This window comes from Panulirus ornatus, chromosome 11 (assembly GCF_036320965.1).
Source record: "Panulirus ornatus isolate Po-2019 chromosome 11, ASM3632096v1, whole genome shotgun sequence".
NCBI lineage: Eukaryota > Metazoa > Arthropoda > Malacostraca > Decapoda > Palinuridae > Panulirus > Panulirus ornatus.
In genome coordinates, this window is record NC_092234.1 from 247,271 (window position 1) to 264,162 (window position 16,892).

General features: G+C 41.1%; 1 protein-coding gene across 6 annotated transcripts in view; it reads right to left on the reverse strand.

The window, feature by feature from the left end:
- LOC139751160 (uncharacterized) overlaps window positions 1–16,892 on the reverse strand; it is a 117,379-nt gene that overhangs the window by 87,724 nt on the left and 12,763 nt on the right. For all 6 annotated transcript variants that reach the window (XM_071666261.1, XM_071666262.1, XM_071666257.1 and 3 more), the window contains exon 3: window positions 13,508–14,191. In XM_071666261.1, coding sequence (XP_071522362.1) covers window positions 13,508–14,191 — 684 coding nt within the window. The remainder of the gene's footprint in view (window positions 1–13,507; window positions 14,192–16,892) is intronic.

Sequence of the window (16,892 nt, forward strand, 5' to 3'; positions counted from 1 at the left end):
TTAATTGACAGGCGCGCGAAAGAGAGACTTTTGGATTTTAATGTGCTGAGAGGTGCAACTGGAGGGATGTCTGATCATTATCTTGTGGAGGCTAAGGTGAAGATTTGTATGGGTTTTCAGAAAAGAAGAGTGAATGTTGGGTTGAAGAGGGTGGTGAGAGTAAGTGAGCTTGGGAAGGAGACTTGTGCGAGGAAGTACCAAGAGAGACTGAGTACAGAATGGAAAAAGGTGAGAACAATGGAAGTAAGGGGAGTGAGGGAGGAATGGGATGTATTTAGGGAATCAGTGATGGATTGCGCAAAAGATGCTTGTGGCATGAGAAGAATGGGAGGTGGGTTGATTAGAAAGGGTAGTGAGTGGTGGAATGAAGAAGTAAGATTATTAGTGAAAGAGAAGAGAGAGGCATTTGCACGATTTTTGCAGGGAAAAAATGCAATTGAGTGGGAGATGTATAAAAGAAAGAGACAGGAGGTCAAGAGAAAGGTGCAAGAGGTGAAAAAGAGGGCAAATGAGAGTTGGGGTGAGAGAGTATCATTAAATTTTAGGGAGAATAAAAAGATGTTCTGGAAGGAGGTAAATAAAGTGCGTAAGACAAGGGAGCAAATGGGAACTTCAGTGAAGGGTGCAAATGGGGAGGTGATAACAAGTAGTGGTGATGTGAGAAGGAGATGGAGTGAGTATTTTGAAGGTTTGTTGAATGTGTTTGATGATAGAGTGGCAGATATAGGGTGTTTTGGTCGAGGTAGTGTGCAAAGTGAGAGGGTTAGGGAAAATGATTTGGTAAACAGAGAAGAGGTAGTAAAAGCTTTGCAGAAGATGAAAGCCAGCAAGGCAGCAGGTTTGGATGGTACTGCAGTGGAATTTATTAAAAAGGGGGTGACTGTATTATTGACTGGTTGGTAAGGTTATCTAATGTATGTATGACTCATGGTGAGGTGCCTGAGGATTGGCGGAATGCGTGCATAGTGCCATTGTACAAAGGCAAAGGGGATAAGAGTGAGTGCTCAAATTACAGAGGTATAAGTTTGTTGAGTATTCCTGGTAAATTATATGGGAGGGTATTGATTGAGAGGGTGAAGGCATGTACAGAGCATCAGATTGGGGAAGAGCAGTGTGGTTTCAGAAGTGGTAGAGGATGTGTGGATCAGGTGTTTGCTTTGAAGAATGTATGTGAGAAATACTTAGAAAAGCAAATGGATTTGTATGTAGCATTTATGGATCTGGAGAAGGCATATGATAGAGTTGATAGAGATGCTCTGTGGAAGGTATTAAGAATTTATGGTGTGGGAGGCAAGTTGTTAGAAGCAGTGAAAAGTTTTTATCGAGGATGTAAGGCATGTGTACGTGTAGGAAGAGAGGAAAGTGATTGGTTCTCAGTGAATGTAGGTTTGTGGCAGGGGTGTGTGATGTCTCCATGGTTGTTTAATTTGTTTATGGATGGGGTTGTTAGGGAGGTGAATGCAAGAGTTTTGGAAAGAGGGGCAAGTATGAAGTCTGTTGGGGATGAGAGAGCTTGGGAAGTGAGTCAGTTGTTGTTTGCTGATGATACACCGCTGGTGGCTGATTCATGTGAGAAACTGCAGAAGCTGGTGGCTGAGTTTGGTAAAGTGTGTGAAAGAAGAAAGTTAAGAGTAAATGTGAATAAGAGCAAGGTTATTAGGTACAGTAGGGTTGAGGGTCAAGTCAATTGGGAGGTAAGTTTGAATGGAGAAAAACTGGAGGAAGTAAAGTGTTTTAGATATCTGGGAGTGGATCTGGAAGCGGAAGTGGATCATAGGGTGGGGGAGGGGGCGAAAATCCTGGGAGCCTTGAAGAATGTGTGGAAGTCGAGAACATTATCTCGGAAAGCAAAAATGGGTGTGTTTGAAGGAATAGTGGTTCCAACAATGTTGTTTGGTTGCGAGGCGTGGGCTATGGATAGAGTTGTGCGCAGGAGGATGGATGTGCTGGTAATGAGATGTTTGAGGACAATGTGTGGTGTGAGGTGGTTTGATCGAGTAAGTAACGTAAGGGTAAGAGAGATGTGTGGAAATAAAAAGAGCGTGGTTGAGAGAGCAGAAGAGGGTGTTTTGAAATGGTTTGGGTACATGGAGAGAATGAGTGAGGAAAGATTGACCAAGAGGATATATGTGTCGGAGGTGGAGGGAACGAGGAGAAGTGGGAGACCAAATTGGAGGTGAAAGATAGAGTGAAAAAGATTTTGTGTGATCGGGGCCTGAACATGCAGGAGGGTGAAAGGAGGGCAAGGAATAGAGTGAATTGGATCGATGTGGTATACCGGGGTTGACGTGCTGTCAGTGGATTGAATCAGGGCATGTGAAGCGTCTGGGGTAAACCATGGAAAGCTGTGTAGGTATGTATATTTGCGTGTGTGGACGTATGTATATACATGTGTATGGGGGTGGGTTGGGCCATTTCTTTCGTCTGTTTCCTTGCACTACCTCGCAAACGCGGGAGACAGCGACAAAGCAAAAAAAAATAAATAAAAACAATAAAAAAAAAATGTCTATGTCTGTGTATGTATATGTATGTAAACGTTGAAATGTATAGGTATGTGTATGTGGGTGGGTTGGGCCATTCTTTCGTCTGTATCCTTGCACTACCTTGCTAAAGCGGGAGACAGCAACAAAGTATAATAAATAAATAAATATTTGTATGTGTGTGTGTGTGTGTGTGTGTGAGTGGATGGGTCATTCTTTGTCTGTTTCCTGGTGCTACCTCGCAGACATAAGAAACAGTGATTAATTATAAAAAACTATCAGAATTGGGACGAAAAATTAGCATCTGATGATGTAGTATATTTAGATTTCCAAAAGGCTTTTCATAAAGTACCTCACAAGAGACTTTTACATACACTTAAAGCACATGGAATCAGTGAACTCTGTACATGGCTCAGAGACTGGCTTAACAGAAGAAAGCAGTGTGTAGTATTAAACGGCAAAGCCTCAGATTGGCTAGATGTAAAAAGTCATGTGCCACAGGGGTCAGTTCCAGGCCCAATTCTTTTCATAATATATATCAATGACCAAGAACTCTGTCTCATAACTAAAATCTCCAAATTTGCTGATAATACTAAACTAGGAGGTACAGCTAAACAAGCGGGACTACGAAATGATTCATTGAGATTTTAAAAGCAGAGTGGTCAGACAGATGGCAAATAAAGTTTAAAGTAAACAATAGTAAAATAATGCACTTTGGAGACAAAATTATACTTTATGACTACAACCTATTTGGAAACTTTATACCTAAAGTAAATGAAGAAAAGGACTTTAGAGTTGTCATTACCAACAATCTAAACACTAAATAGTGTCAAGCAGCAAGTAAAATAGGTGACCAAATGGTAGGTTTCATAGCCAGGAACATAGATTACAAGACACCAGAAACAATTCGCACTCTTCATTGTTCTCTAATAAGACCACACCTTGAATATGCAGTTCAGTTTTGGTCCCCAAACTATAAAAAGAGGTGGAAAAATTAAAACAAATAAAAAGACGCACGACAAAATTTATCCCATCCATTAGAAATCTGGCATACGAAGAAAAGCTAAAACAACTGGATCTCTTCTCCCTTAAAAACATAGACTTTGCGGGGACTTAACCCAAGTGCTCAAAATTCTGATCAAGTTCGATAAAGTATATCAGAAACAACAACTCAACAACCAGAATATTGGCCAAGAAAGACTACTCGAGCAATGCATTCCAAATGTTGCATTACAGCCAATAAGAGCACTGCACTACATGCACCCACCAGAAATACTCAGCCTCACACAGTTATCCACAGTTTTTCCCAGTTACTCCAACAACTTATCCACATGCTTCTGAAGATGATTTGATGGATTCAAATTGAAACGTTAAGACAACTCTAAGAAGTATCATACACAAGCTCCTCACCAATATGAAAAGCAATATTAGACAACTTGAAAAATTCAGAGTCTGATAAACAATCAGTTATCTGGTCATCTTAACAATATCTATTCATACTTGCTTGCCTTCATCCATTTCCAGTTCCACCCACAAGAAACACCAGCGCCATCCTCTGTGTCAGCGAGGTGCTCCAGGAAAAGAAAAAAAAAAGCCCACATTCGCTCACACTCAGTCTCTAGCTGTCATGTGTAATGCATTGAAACCACAGCTCCCTATCCACATCCAGGCCCCACAGACTTTTCTATGGTTTACCACAGATGCTTCACACGCCCTAGTTCAGTCCACTGACAGCACATCAACCCAAGTATACCACATCATTCCAATTCACTGTATTCCATGCATGCCTTTCACCCTACTGCATGTTCAGGCTCCAATCACTCAAAATCTTTTTCACTCCATCCTTCCACCTCCAATCTGGTCTTTCACTTCTCCTTGTTCCCTCCACCTATGACACATATATCTCTTTGTCAGCATTTCCTCACTCATTCTCTCCATATATCCAAACCATTTCAATGCACCCTCTTCTGCTTTCTCAAACCACACTCTTTTCATTAACACAGATCTCTCATTCATTCATTATTTACTTGATCAAAACACCTCAAACAACATATTGTCCTCAAACATTTCATTTTGAACACATCTACATTCCATACAACCCTATCTATAGCCCAAGCCTCACAACCACATAATATTGTTGGAACTACTTATCTTTCAAACACACCCATTTAACATATCCCTCAGTTAGGGAAGAAAGAATTCTACCTCCATATTTCCCATGTGTCAAAGAGGCAACTAAAAAGAGTGGAAGCAGGAGGCTGGACACCCTCCCCTTCTTGTATTGCAGTTTCTAAAGAAGGACACAGAAGAAGAAGCCAGGCAGGGAGTGCTCATCCTCATCAAAGGCTCAGTCTCTGGTGTCTGAATGTGTGTGGATGTAACTAAGATGAAAAGAGAGGGGAATTAGGCAGTATGTTTGAGGAGAGAAACCTGAATGTTCTGGCTCTGATTGAAGCTCAAGGGTATAGGGGAAAAATGGTTTGAAAATGTCTTAGGGGTAAAGTCAGGGGTTGAGGAGAGGACACGAGATAAGGAAGGAGTAACACTACACCTGAAGCAGGACTTGTGTGAGTGTGTGATACAGTGTAAGGAAGTAAATTCTAGACTGATGTGGGTAAAACTGAAAGTGGATGGCAAGAGATGGGTGATTATTGGTACTTATGCGCCTGGGCATGAGAAGAAAGATTATAAGAGGCAAGTGTTTGGGGAGGAGCTGAGACAGCATGTCAGCAGTTTTGGTGTACAAGACTAGGTATTAAATGCAAAGGTAAGTAATGTGGCATTTGAGGATATAATAGGTGCACATGGGGTAATTATTGTTATGTATAGAAATGGTGAAGAACTTCTGGAGTTGTGTGCTGTAAAAAGACTGATGAATGGGAATACCTGGTTTAAAATGGGATATATACATAAGTATGTGTATGTCAGTAGGAGAGGTGGACAGCAGACAATTTTAGATTATGTATTAACTGATAGGCATATAAAAGATAGACTTTTGGATGTAAATATACTGAGAGGGGCAATTGGTGGGATGTCTCTTCACTATACTGAGAAGCCGAGGATGACGATTTGTGGAGGGTTTTTGAAAAAAGGAAACAATATTGGGGACAAGAGAGTGGTGAAAGTAAGCAAGCTGGAAAGGAGACTTGTGTGTAAAATTTCCAGCAGAGATGGAGTATAGAATGGTAAAAGGTGAAAGCAAATGAAGAGAGGGGAGTGGGTGAGGAATGGGAGGTATAAAATTTATGGAAGCAGTGATGGCATGTACAAGGGATGCATGTGGCAGTGCAAAAGGCGGGAGGTGGGGAGATTATAATGGGTAGTGAGTGGTGCAATGAAGTTGCTAATAAAAGATAAAAGAGAAGCTTTTAGGCAGTTCTTACAAAGAAGGAGTGCAAATGATTTGGAGATGTATAAAAAAAAAGGAACAAGAGGTCGAGAAAAGGCACAACCAATGAAAAACAGGGCAAATGAAAATGAGAGTTGGGATGAAAAAGTATCATTAAACTTTAGGAAGAACAAGAAGAAGGTAAACGATGTGCAAAAGACAAGAGAACAAATGGGAACATTGGTGAAGGGGGGTAAAAGGGGAAGTGATAACAAGTAGCCATGAAGTGAGAAGGGGATGGAGCTAGTATTTTGAATGACTGTTAAATGTGCTTGATGATGGAGTGCCAAATGTAGGGGGGTTTTGGTCATGGTGGTATGCGAAGTGAGAGGATCATGGGGAGTGGTTTGGTGAAGAGAGAAGAGGTAGTGAAGGCCTTGCATAACAAGAAAAGCAGTAAGGCAGCTGGATTGGATGGTAATGCAGTTGAATGTATTATGAAAGGGGATGACTGTGTTGCTGAATGGATGGAAAGGATATTCAATGTATGTATGAATCATGGTGAGATGCTTTAGGATTGACAGAATACATGCATAGTGCCACTGTATAAATGCATGGGGGATAAAGGTGAGTGTTCAAATGACAGAGATACGAGCTTGTTGAGTATACCTGTTAAGTTAAATAGGAGGGTATTGATTGAGAGGGTGAAGGCATGTACAAACCATGAGACTGGAGAGGAGCAGTGTGGTTTCTGGGTGGTAGAGGATGTGTGGATCAGGTATATGCTTTACACAATGAGTGGGAGAAATACTTAGAAAAACAGATGGATTTTTGTGTAGCATTTATGGATCTAGAGAAGGAATATGATACGAGTAACCAAGATGTTTGTGGAAAGGCTTAAGAATATATGATGTGGGAGGCAAGCTCCTAGAAGCAGAGGTATTTATCAATGGTGTAAGGCATGTGTACGAATAGGAGGAGAGTGAATGTTTCCAAATGAAGGTTGGTCTGCAGCAAGGGTGTGTGATATCAACATGGTTGTTTAATTTCTTTATGGATGGGGTGGTTATGGAGGTAAATGAAATTCTTGGAGAAAAGGGCAAGCATGCAATCTATTGGATGAGAAGGTCTGGGAAGCTGGTACGTTAATGTTCACTGATGATAGAACAATGCTGGCTGATTCAAGTGAAAAACTACTTAAGTTGGTTACTGAGTTTGGAAGTGTGTGTATGAAAACAGAAAATTGAAAGTAAATGTGAATAAAAGCAATGAGGGACATCAGCTTGGACGTAAGTTAGAATGGAGAAAGATTGAAGGAAGTGAAGCATTTTAGATATCTAGGAGTGGACATGGCAGTGAGTGGAACTATGGAAGCAGAAGCGAGTCATTGGGTGAGAGAGAGGGCAAAGATCTTAGGAGTGTTGAGGAATGGGTGGAAAGAGACAATGTGACCTCGGAGGGTAAAAATGGTTATATCTGAAGGAACAGTAGTTCCAACAGTATTATATGGTTGCAAAGCATTGGCCATAGATATGGTTAAGCAAAGAAGGATAGAAGTGTTCGAAATGAAATGTTTGAGAATAATATGCGGTGTGAGGTGGTTTGCTCGAGAAAGTAATGAAAGGGTATGAGAGATATGTGGAAATAAGGAGAGTCTGGTTGAAGAGAACAAGATAGTATGTTAAAATGGTATGGACATATACAGAGAATGAGTGAGGAAGGCTGACAAAGACAATGTATGTCAGAAGTGGAGGGAGCAAGGAGAACTGGGAAACCAAATTGGAGATATAAGGATGGCGGGAAAAAGATTTTCAACAATCGGGGTCTGAACATGCAGGAGATTAAAAGACGAGCAAGGAATAGAGTAAACTGAAACAATGTGGTATACTGGGGTCAATGTGCCATAATTGAACTGAACTAGGGCATGTGAAACATGCACGGTAAACCTTGGAAATGTCTGTGGGGCTTGTAAGTGGTTAAGGAGCTGTGATTTTGGTGCATTACACATGACAGCTCATGTAAAAACAGGAGTGGATGTGGCCTTTCTTTATCTTTTTCCTGGCATTGTCTCACTGATGTAGGGAATTTCAAGGCTGTTTCCTGTGGGGCTGGTTTTGGATGAAGGCAAGCAAGTATGAGAGTTGGGATGAGAGAGTATCAGTGAATTTTAGAGGGAATAAAAAGATGCTGAAAAAAGGACAGGTGATTTGGAGTGCCTGGTTTAAAAAGAGAGATATACATAAGTATACTATGTAAGTACGAGAGACAGCCAGAGAGCATTACTGGATTACGTGTTAATTGATAGGCGTGTGAAAGAAAGGCTTTACGATGTTAATCTGCTGAAAGGGACAGCTGGAGGGATATCTGATCATAATCTTGTGGAGGCAAAGGTGAAGATTTGTTGAGGTTTTCAGAAAAGAGAAGAGAATGTTGGGGTGAAGAGAGTGGTGAGAATAAGTGAGCTTGGAAAGGAGACTTATGTGAGGAAGTACCAGGAGAGATTGAGTGCAGAATGGCAAAAGGTGAGAGCAAATGACAGAAGGGGAGTGAGGGAGGAATGGGGTGTATTCAGGGAAGCAGTGATGGCTTGCGCAAAAGATGCTTGTGGCATGAGAAAGGTGGAAGGTAGGCACATTAGATAGGGTAGTGAGTGGTGGGATGAAGAAGGTTGTTGGTGAAAGAGAGGAGAAAGGCGTATGGATGATTTTTACAGGGGAGTGGTGCAAATGACTGGGAGATGTATAAAAGAAATCAGCAGTAGGTCAAGAGAAAGGTGCATGAGGTGAAAAAAAGGGCAAATGAAAGTTGGAGTGAGAGAGTATCATTAATTTCTGGGAGAATAAAAAGATGTTTTGGAAGGAGGTAAATAATGTACATAAGACAAAAGAACAAATGAGAACGTTGGTGAAGGGGGCATACGGAGGGGTAATAACAAGTAGTGACAAAGTGAGAAGGAGATGAAGTGAGTATTTTGAAGGTTTGTCGAATGTATTTGATGATAGATTGGCAGATATGGGGTGTTTTGGTTGGGATCGTGTGTGAAGTGAAAGGGTTAGAGAGAATGGTTTGGTAAACAGAGAAGAGCTAGTGAAAGCCTTGCAGGAGATGAAATCTGGAAAGGTAGCAGGTTTGGATGGTATTGCAGTAGAATTCATAAAAAAAAGGGTGACTGTGTTGTTGATTGGTTGGTAAGGATATTCACTGTATGTATGTCCCTCAGCCCTACTGAACCTAATAACCTTGCTCTTATTCACATTTACTCTCAGCTTTCTTCTTTCACACACAACCAAAATCAGTCACAAACCTCTGTAGTTTCTCACTCGAATCAGCCACCAGTGCTGTATCATCAGCGAACAACAACTGATTCACTTCCTAAGCCCTCTCATCCACAACAGACTGCATATTTGCCCCTCTCTCCAAAACTCTTGCATTCACCTCCCTATCCACCCCATCCATAAAGAAATTAAACAACCATGGAGACATCACACACCCCTGCTGCAAACCGACATTCACTGGGAACCAATAACTTTCCTCTCTTCCTACTCATACACATGCCTTACATCTTCGGTAAAAACTTTTCATTGCTTCTAGCAACTCACCTCCCACACCATACACTCTTAATACCTTCCACAAAGCATCTCTATCAACCTTATCATATGCCTTCTCCAGATCCATAAATGCTACATACATATCCATCTGTTTTTCTAAGTGTTTCTCACACACATTCTTCAAAGCAAACACCTGATCCACACATCCTCTACCACTTCTGAAATCACACTGCTCTTCCCCAGTTTGATGCTCTGTGCACGCCTTTACCCTCTCCATCAATACCCTCCCTGAAAATCCTCCCCTCCCATTTTAAATTTTCCAAAAGAAGGAACAGAGAAGGGGGCCAAGTGAGGATATTACCTCTAAGGCTCAGTCCTCTGTTCATAACACTACCTTGTTAATGCAGAAAATGGCAAGTATGTATGAAAAAAAAAAATCTATATGTATATGAGAGGATAGGCCATTCTTTGTTTTTCCTGGTGCTACCTCACTGACAGGGGAAATAGCAATTAAGTATAATAAAATAATATCTATATATTTCATATTTATTATCATACTTTGTCGCGGTTCTCACGTTAGCGAGGTAGCGCAAGGAAACAGACGAAAGAATGGCCCAACCCACCCACATACACATGTATATACATACACGTCCACACACAGCACATATACATACCTATACATCTCAACATATACATATATATACACACACAGACATATACATATATACACATGTACATAATTCATACTGTCTGCCCTTATTCATTCCCGTCATCACCCCACCACACATGAAATGACAACCCCCTCCCCCACATGTGTGTGAGGTAGTGCTAGGAAAAAACAACAAAGGCCACATTCGTTCACACTCAGTCTCTAGCTGTCATGTATAATGCACCGAAACCACAGCTCCCTTTCCACATCCAGGCCCCACAAAACTTTCCATGGTTTACCCCAGACACTTCACATGCCCTGGTTCAATGCACTGACAACACGTCGACCCCAGTATACCACATCGTTCCTATTCACTCTATTCCTTGCACGCCTCTCATCCTCCTGCATGTTCAGGCCCCAATCACTCAAAATCTTTATCACTCTATCTTTCCATCTCCCATTCGGTCTCCCACTTCTCCTCGTTCCCTCCACCTCCGACACATATATCCTCTTTGTCAATCTTTCCACGCTCATTCTCTCCATGTGACCAAACCATTTTAAAACACCCTTTTCTGCTCTCTTAACCACACTCTTTTTATTACCACACATCTCTATTACCCTTCCATTACATACTCAATCAAACTACCTCACACCACATATTGTCCTCAAAAATCTCATTTCCAGCACATGCACTTTACTCTGCGCAACTCTATTTAGAGCCCACGCCTTGCAACCATATAACATTGTTGGAACCACTATTCCTTCAAACATACCCATTTTTGCATTCCAAGATAACGTTCTCGACTTCCACACATTTTTCAACGCTCCCAGAACTTTTGCCCCTCTTCCATCCTATGATTCACTTCCGCTTCCATGGTTCCATCCGCTGCTAAATCCACTCCCAGATATCTAAAACACTTCACTTCCTCCAGTTTTTCTACATTCAAACTTACCTCCCAGTTGATTTGACCCTCAACCCTACTGTACCTAATAACCTTGCTCTTATTCACATTTACTCTCAGCTTTCTCCTTTCACACACTTTACCAAACTCAGTCACCAGCTTCTGCAGTTTCTCATCCGAATCAGCCGTCAGTGCTGTATCATCAGCGAACAACAACTGACACACTTCCCCAAGCTCTCTCATCCACAACAGACTGCTTACTTGCCCCTCTTTCCAAAACTCTTGCATTCACCTCCCTAACAACCCCATCCATAAACAAATTAAACAACCATGGAGACATCACGCACCCCTGCTGCAAACCTACATTCACTGAGAACCAATCACTTTCCTCTCTTCCTACATATACACATAAAAAGGCATAAAATGAATAAAATAAAAAAATCTCTTTAAACCAGGTATTCCCAATCACCAGTCTTTTTTCAGCACACAAATCCAAATGCTCTTCACCATTTCCATTCACAACACTGAATACCCCATGTACACCAATTATACATTCAACAGCCACATTACTCACCCTCACATTTAAATCACTCATTACTAATACCCAATCTCTTCCACCAAAACTGCTGACACACTCACTCAGCTGCTTCCAAAACACTTGCCTCTCATGATCTTTCTTCTCATGACCAGGTGCATAAGCACCAACAATCATACATCTCTCTCTCTCCATCCACTTTCAGTTTTACCCACATCAATCTAGAATTTACTTTCTTACACTCTATCACACACTCCAAAAAACTCCTGCTTCAAGAGTAGTGCCACTCCTTTCTTAGCTCTTGCCCTCTCACCAACCCCTGACTTTTACTCCCAAGACTTTTCCAAACCATTCTTCCCCTTTACCCTTATGTGTATGAGTGAGTGGATGTGTCTTCATATGTTTCCTGGCCATCTTGCTAACATAGGAAACAGCAGTCAAAACAGGTATTATAAGATTATGTATCAACTAATAGGAAGGCAAAAGAGAGACTTTTGGATGTAAATGTTATGTGAGAGGCAACTGCTGGGATGGCAGATCACTGTCTTTTAGAGGCCAGGGTGAAGAGTTGTACAGGTTTTTGAAAAAGAGGAGACAATGTCGGGGAGAAGAGAGTGGTAAGAATAAGTCAGTTTGGATAGGAGACTTGTGTGAAGAAATACCAGCAGAGATTGAGTGTAGAATTGCAAAAGGTGAAAGTAAATGAAGTGAGGAAAGTGGATGAGGAATGATAGGTACTTTGGGAAGCAGTGCAAGAGATGCATGTGGCATGAGAAAGGTGGAAGGTAGGGAGATTAGAAAGGGTAAGGGGTAGTGAAGCGAACAAGTAAAGTTGCAAGTGAAAGAGAAAAAAAGACATTTGAGCAATACTTACAAAGAGAGAGTGCAAACAATTGGGAGATGTAAAAGAGAAAGCAGCTGAAGGGCAGAGAAAGGTGCAGGGGTTGAAAAAAAAGAGCAAATGAATGTTGGGGTGAAAGAATATCATTAAACTTTAGGAAGGATGAAAGGATGTTTTCAAAGTAGGTAAATAACGTGTGAATGACACGAGAACAAATGGGAACATCAGTAAAGGGAGTAAAAAGGGAAATGATAACAGATACTGATGGAGTGAAAAGCAGATGGAATAAATATTTTGAAGGACTTTTAAATGTTTTTGATGATAAGAGTGGTCAGAGTGGTATGCAAAGTGAGAGAATCATGGAGGGTGGTTTGGTGAAGAGAGAAGACGTGGTGAAAGCCGTGCAGATGATGAAATGTAACAAGGCAGCAGGAGTTCTTGGTACTGCAGCTGAATTTAAGAGAGAGGGTGACTGTGTTGTTCATTGGTTGGTAAGGATATTCAAATTGTGTAAGGATCATGGTGAAGTGCCTGAGGCTCGGCAGAATGCATCTATAATACTATTGCATAAAGGCAAAGGTGAGTGTTCAAACTACAGAGGTATAAGTTTGTTGAGCATACCTAGTAAACTGTATGGGAGGGTATTGAATGTGAGGGTGAAGGAATGTACAGAGCCTTAAACTGGGGAAGAGCTGTGTAGTTTCAGAAGTGGCAGAGGACATGCAGATCAGGTTTTGCTTTGAAGAATGTGTACAAGAAATACTCAGAAAAACAGATGGGTTTATATGTGGCATTTACAGAACTAGAGAAGGCATATGATAGGGTTCCTTGAATTCCTGAATGATGTTTGCATTAAACATGTCTTCAGTCATTCTATTCCATTCATCCACCACTCTTAATCCATAAAAGTACTTCTCTACATCATTTCTAACAATTTTCATGCTTAATTACAAATTCTGTCCTCTGGTTCCTCTAACCCTACATCTCTTGAAGAAATGTTCAATATCCACATCATAGATCCATTTAAGAAACTAAAAGATTCTGATCAGGTCGTCCCTTACTATGATTTTTGTGCACTGCACACGAGAGCTAGAGAATGAATGTGAATGAATGAGGCCATTTATTCATCTATCCATGATCTACCTTGCTAATGCAAGCAATGGCAAACAAGAATGAAAAAACTACTGATTAGTGATTAAGAAACAAAAACTAAAAGATATATACCTGAGAACTGTCACAATCAGTAATTTCACCATCACAACTTGCAGGGCCCTCATGACATCTAGATAATGTCGGTAGAAAGTCTGGCCCTAAGCCCAAAAGTGTCTTTGAGGTCACCTCAGCTGATGCCAGCAGAGGAAGAGGAGAAATAATCCCTGTTGTAGAAATGCTGGTTTTAGTATGTTCTCCCATTTTATCTTTATGCCTCTTTGGTTCAATATATGATTCTTCATTTCCCATGGGAACCTTCACTGGACCTGGGCTGTCAGATGAACTTCTTTGTATTGTTTTACTTTCAGAGAAGGAGTATCCAGAAGTTTCATCATTTTGTTTCCTGCGCTTTGACTCCCAGCCATCTTCCCTCCGTGAATAGCTCCTCTTGCTTTCAATGTACTCCTTCCTGGGGTTTGTCTCCATTGGTTCAGCAAGTCCTTTGATCTTCAGGCACTCAGCAGCCTTCATGAAGCCTGACAGATCACTCTGCATGACATTGACCTCACCCATATACATATAATCCAAGAGTGTCTCCAAATCTTCATGCTGGATATCTGCCAACACAATCATAAGATGCTGCTTGTCTGCTACTTCAAAAATCTGCTCAAAATATTCACTACAAGTTGAAAGAACAAGCTTGTGAACAGGATAGAACTGTCCATCACAGGCAATGGTGGCATCACAGTACATTTCCTGAAAGATAATTGAGAGATTAGAAACACAAATATTTCATCTCTATATCGCTATATGTTTAAATAAAACAGAGCACAGTTGTACCCCAATAACTTCTTTTTCAAATTTCTTTCATTAATGAGAATAACTCTAGCTACTTCTCTACACAATTCAGCAAAGTGGGAAAGGCAGTGCTCTCAATGCATTCCTTTCTCAACTCAACTGTAACACCCTTCCATCCCCTATGAACTTAATAAGCCATGTGAGATCAGGTGAAAGACCATGTTCCTTAGATACTGAGGGATCAAGTGTACAATACAATCTTGTTCATTTTAGTACTGTTGAGTTAAGAAAGAAACTTTGTTTATCATTTAGTTTTCAATGTATATATTCATTTGTACTCTTCAAGAGTCACTCCCCATGAAGAAATCCTGATAATCTAATGATAGCTTAGGAAGTTCCACTTTTTCTTTATGGAGAAATCCTGAAAATTTAATGATAGCTTAGGAAATTTTTCCACTTTTTCTTCAAGTTAAAATGACAGCTAGTGCTGAATTGTAAAGCAGAGGCCACCATATGACAGAAATGCTAAAAGCTGCCAGAGTAATCTCATCATGAAATGATAAGCAAAAAGCAAGGTAATAGCTACTTAATTGAACTGATGAAATCTCCCACAAAATACAACAAATTCATATCTATTTATATCTACTTTGCTTTGTCGCTGTCTCCCGTGTTAGCGAGGTAGCGCAAGGAAACAGACGAAAGAATGGCCCAACCCACCCACATACACATGTACATACATACATGTCCATACACGCAAATATACATACCTATACATCTCACCATATACATATATATACACACACAGACATATACATATATACACATGTACATAATTCATACTGTCTGCCTTTATTCATCCCCATCGCCACCTTGCCACACATGAAATAACAACCCCCTCCCCCCCCCATGTGTGCGAGATAGCGCTAGGAAAAGACAACAAAGGCCCCATTCGTTCACACTCAGTCTCTAGCTGTCATGTAATAATGCACCAAAACCACAGCTCCCTTTCCACATCCACACCCCACACAACTTTCCATGGTTTACCCCATACGCTTCACATGCCCTAGTTCAATCCATTGACAGCACGTCGACCCCGGTATACCACATCGTTCCAATTCACTCTATTCCTTGCTCGCCTTTCACCCTCCTGCATGTTCAGGCCCCGATCACTCAAAATCTTTTTCACTCCATCCTTCCACCTCCAATTTGGTCTCCTAATTCTCCTCGTTCCCTCCACCTCCGACACATATATCCTCCTGGTCAATCTTTCCTCACTCATTCTCTCCATGTGACCAAACCATTTCAAAACACCCTCTTCTGCTCTCTCAACCACACTCTTTTTATTACCACACCTCTCTCTTACCCTATTATTACTTACTCGATCAAACCACCTCACACCACATATTGTCCTCAAACATCTCATTTCCAGCACATCCACCCTCCTCCACACAACTCTATCCATAGCCCATGCCTTGCAACCATACAACATTGTTGGAACCACTATTCCTTCAAACATACCCATTTTTGCTTTCCGAGATAATGTTCTCGACTTCCACACATTCTTCAAGGCTCCCAGAATTTCTGCCCCCTCCCCCACCCTATGATTCACTTCCGCTTCCATGGTTCCATCCGCTGCCAAATCCGCTCCCAGATATCTAAAACACTTCACTTCCTCTAGTTTTTCTCCATTCAAACTTACCTCCCAATTGACTTGACACTCAACCCTACTGTACCTAATAACCTTGCTCTTATTCACATTTACTCTTAACTTTCTTCTCTCACACATTTTACCAAACTCAGTCACCAGCTTCTGCACTTTCTCACATGAATCAGCCACTAGCGCTGTATCATCAGCAAACAACAACTGACTCACTTCCCAAGCTCTCTCATCCACAACAGACTGCATACTTGCCCCTCTTTCCAAAACTCTTGCATTCACCTCCCTAACAACCCCATCCATAAACAAATTAAACAACCATGGAGATATCACACACCCCTGCCGCAAAACTACATTCACTGAGAAACAATCACTTTCCTCTCTCCCTACACGTACACATGCCTTACATCCTCGATAAAAACTTTTCACTGCTTCTAGCAACTTGCCTCCCACACCTTATATTCTTAATACCTTCCACAGAGCACCTCTATCAACTCTATCATATGCCTTCTCCAGATCCATAAATGCTACATACAAATCCATTTGCTTTTCTAAGTATTTCTCACATACATTCTTCAAAGCAAACACCTGATCCACACATCCTCTACCACTTCTGAAACCACACTGCTCTTCCCCAATCTGATGCTATGTACATGCCTTCACCCTCTCAATCAATACCCTCCCATATAATTTACCCGGAATACTCAACAAACTTATACCTCTGTAATTTGAGCACTCACCTTTGTCCCCTTTGCCTTTGTTCAATGGCACTATGCAAGCATTCTGCCAATCCTCAGGCACCTCACCATGAATCATACATACATTAAATAACCTTACCAACCAATCAACAATACAGTCACCCCCTTTTTTAATAAATTCCACTGCAATACCATCCAAACCCACTGCCTTGCCGGCTTTCATCTTTCGCAAAGCTTTTACTACCTCTTCTCTGTTTACCAAATCATTTTCCCTAACCCTCTCACTTTGCACACCACCTCGACC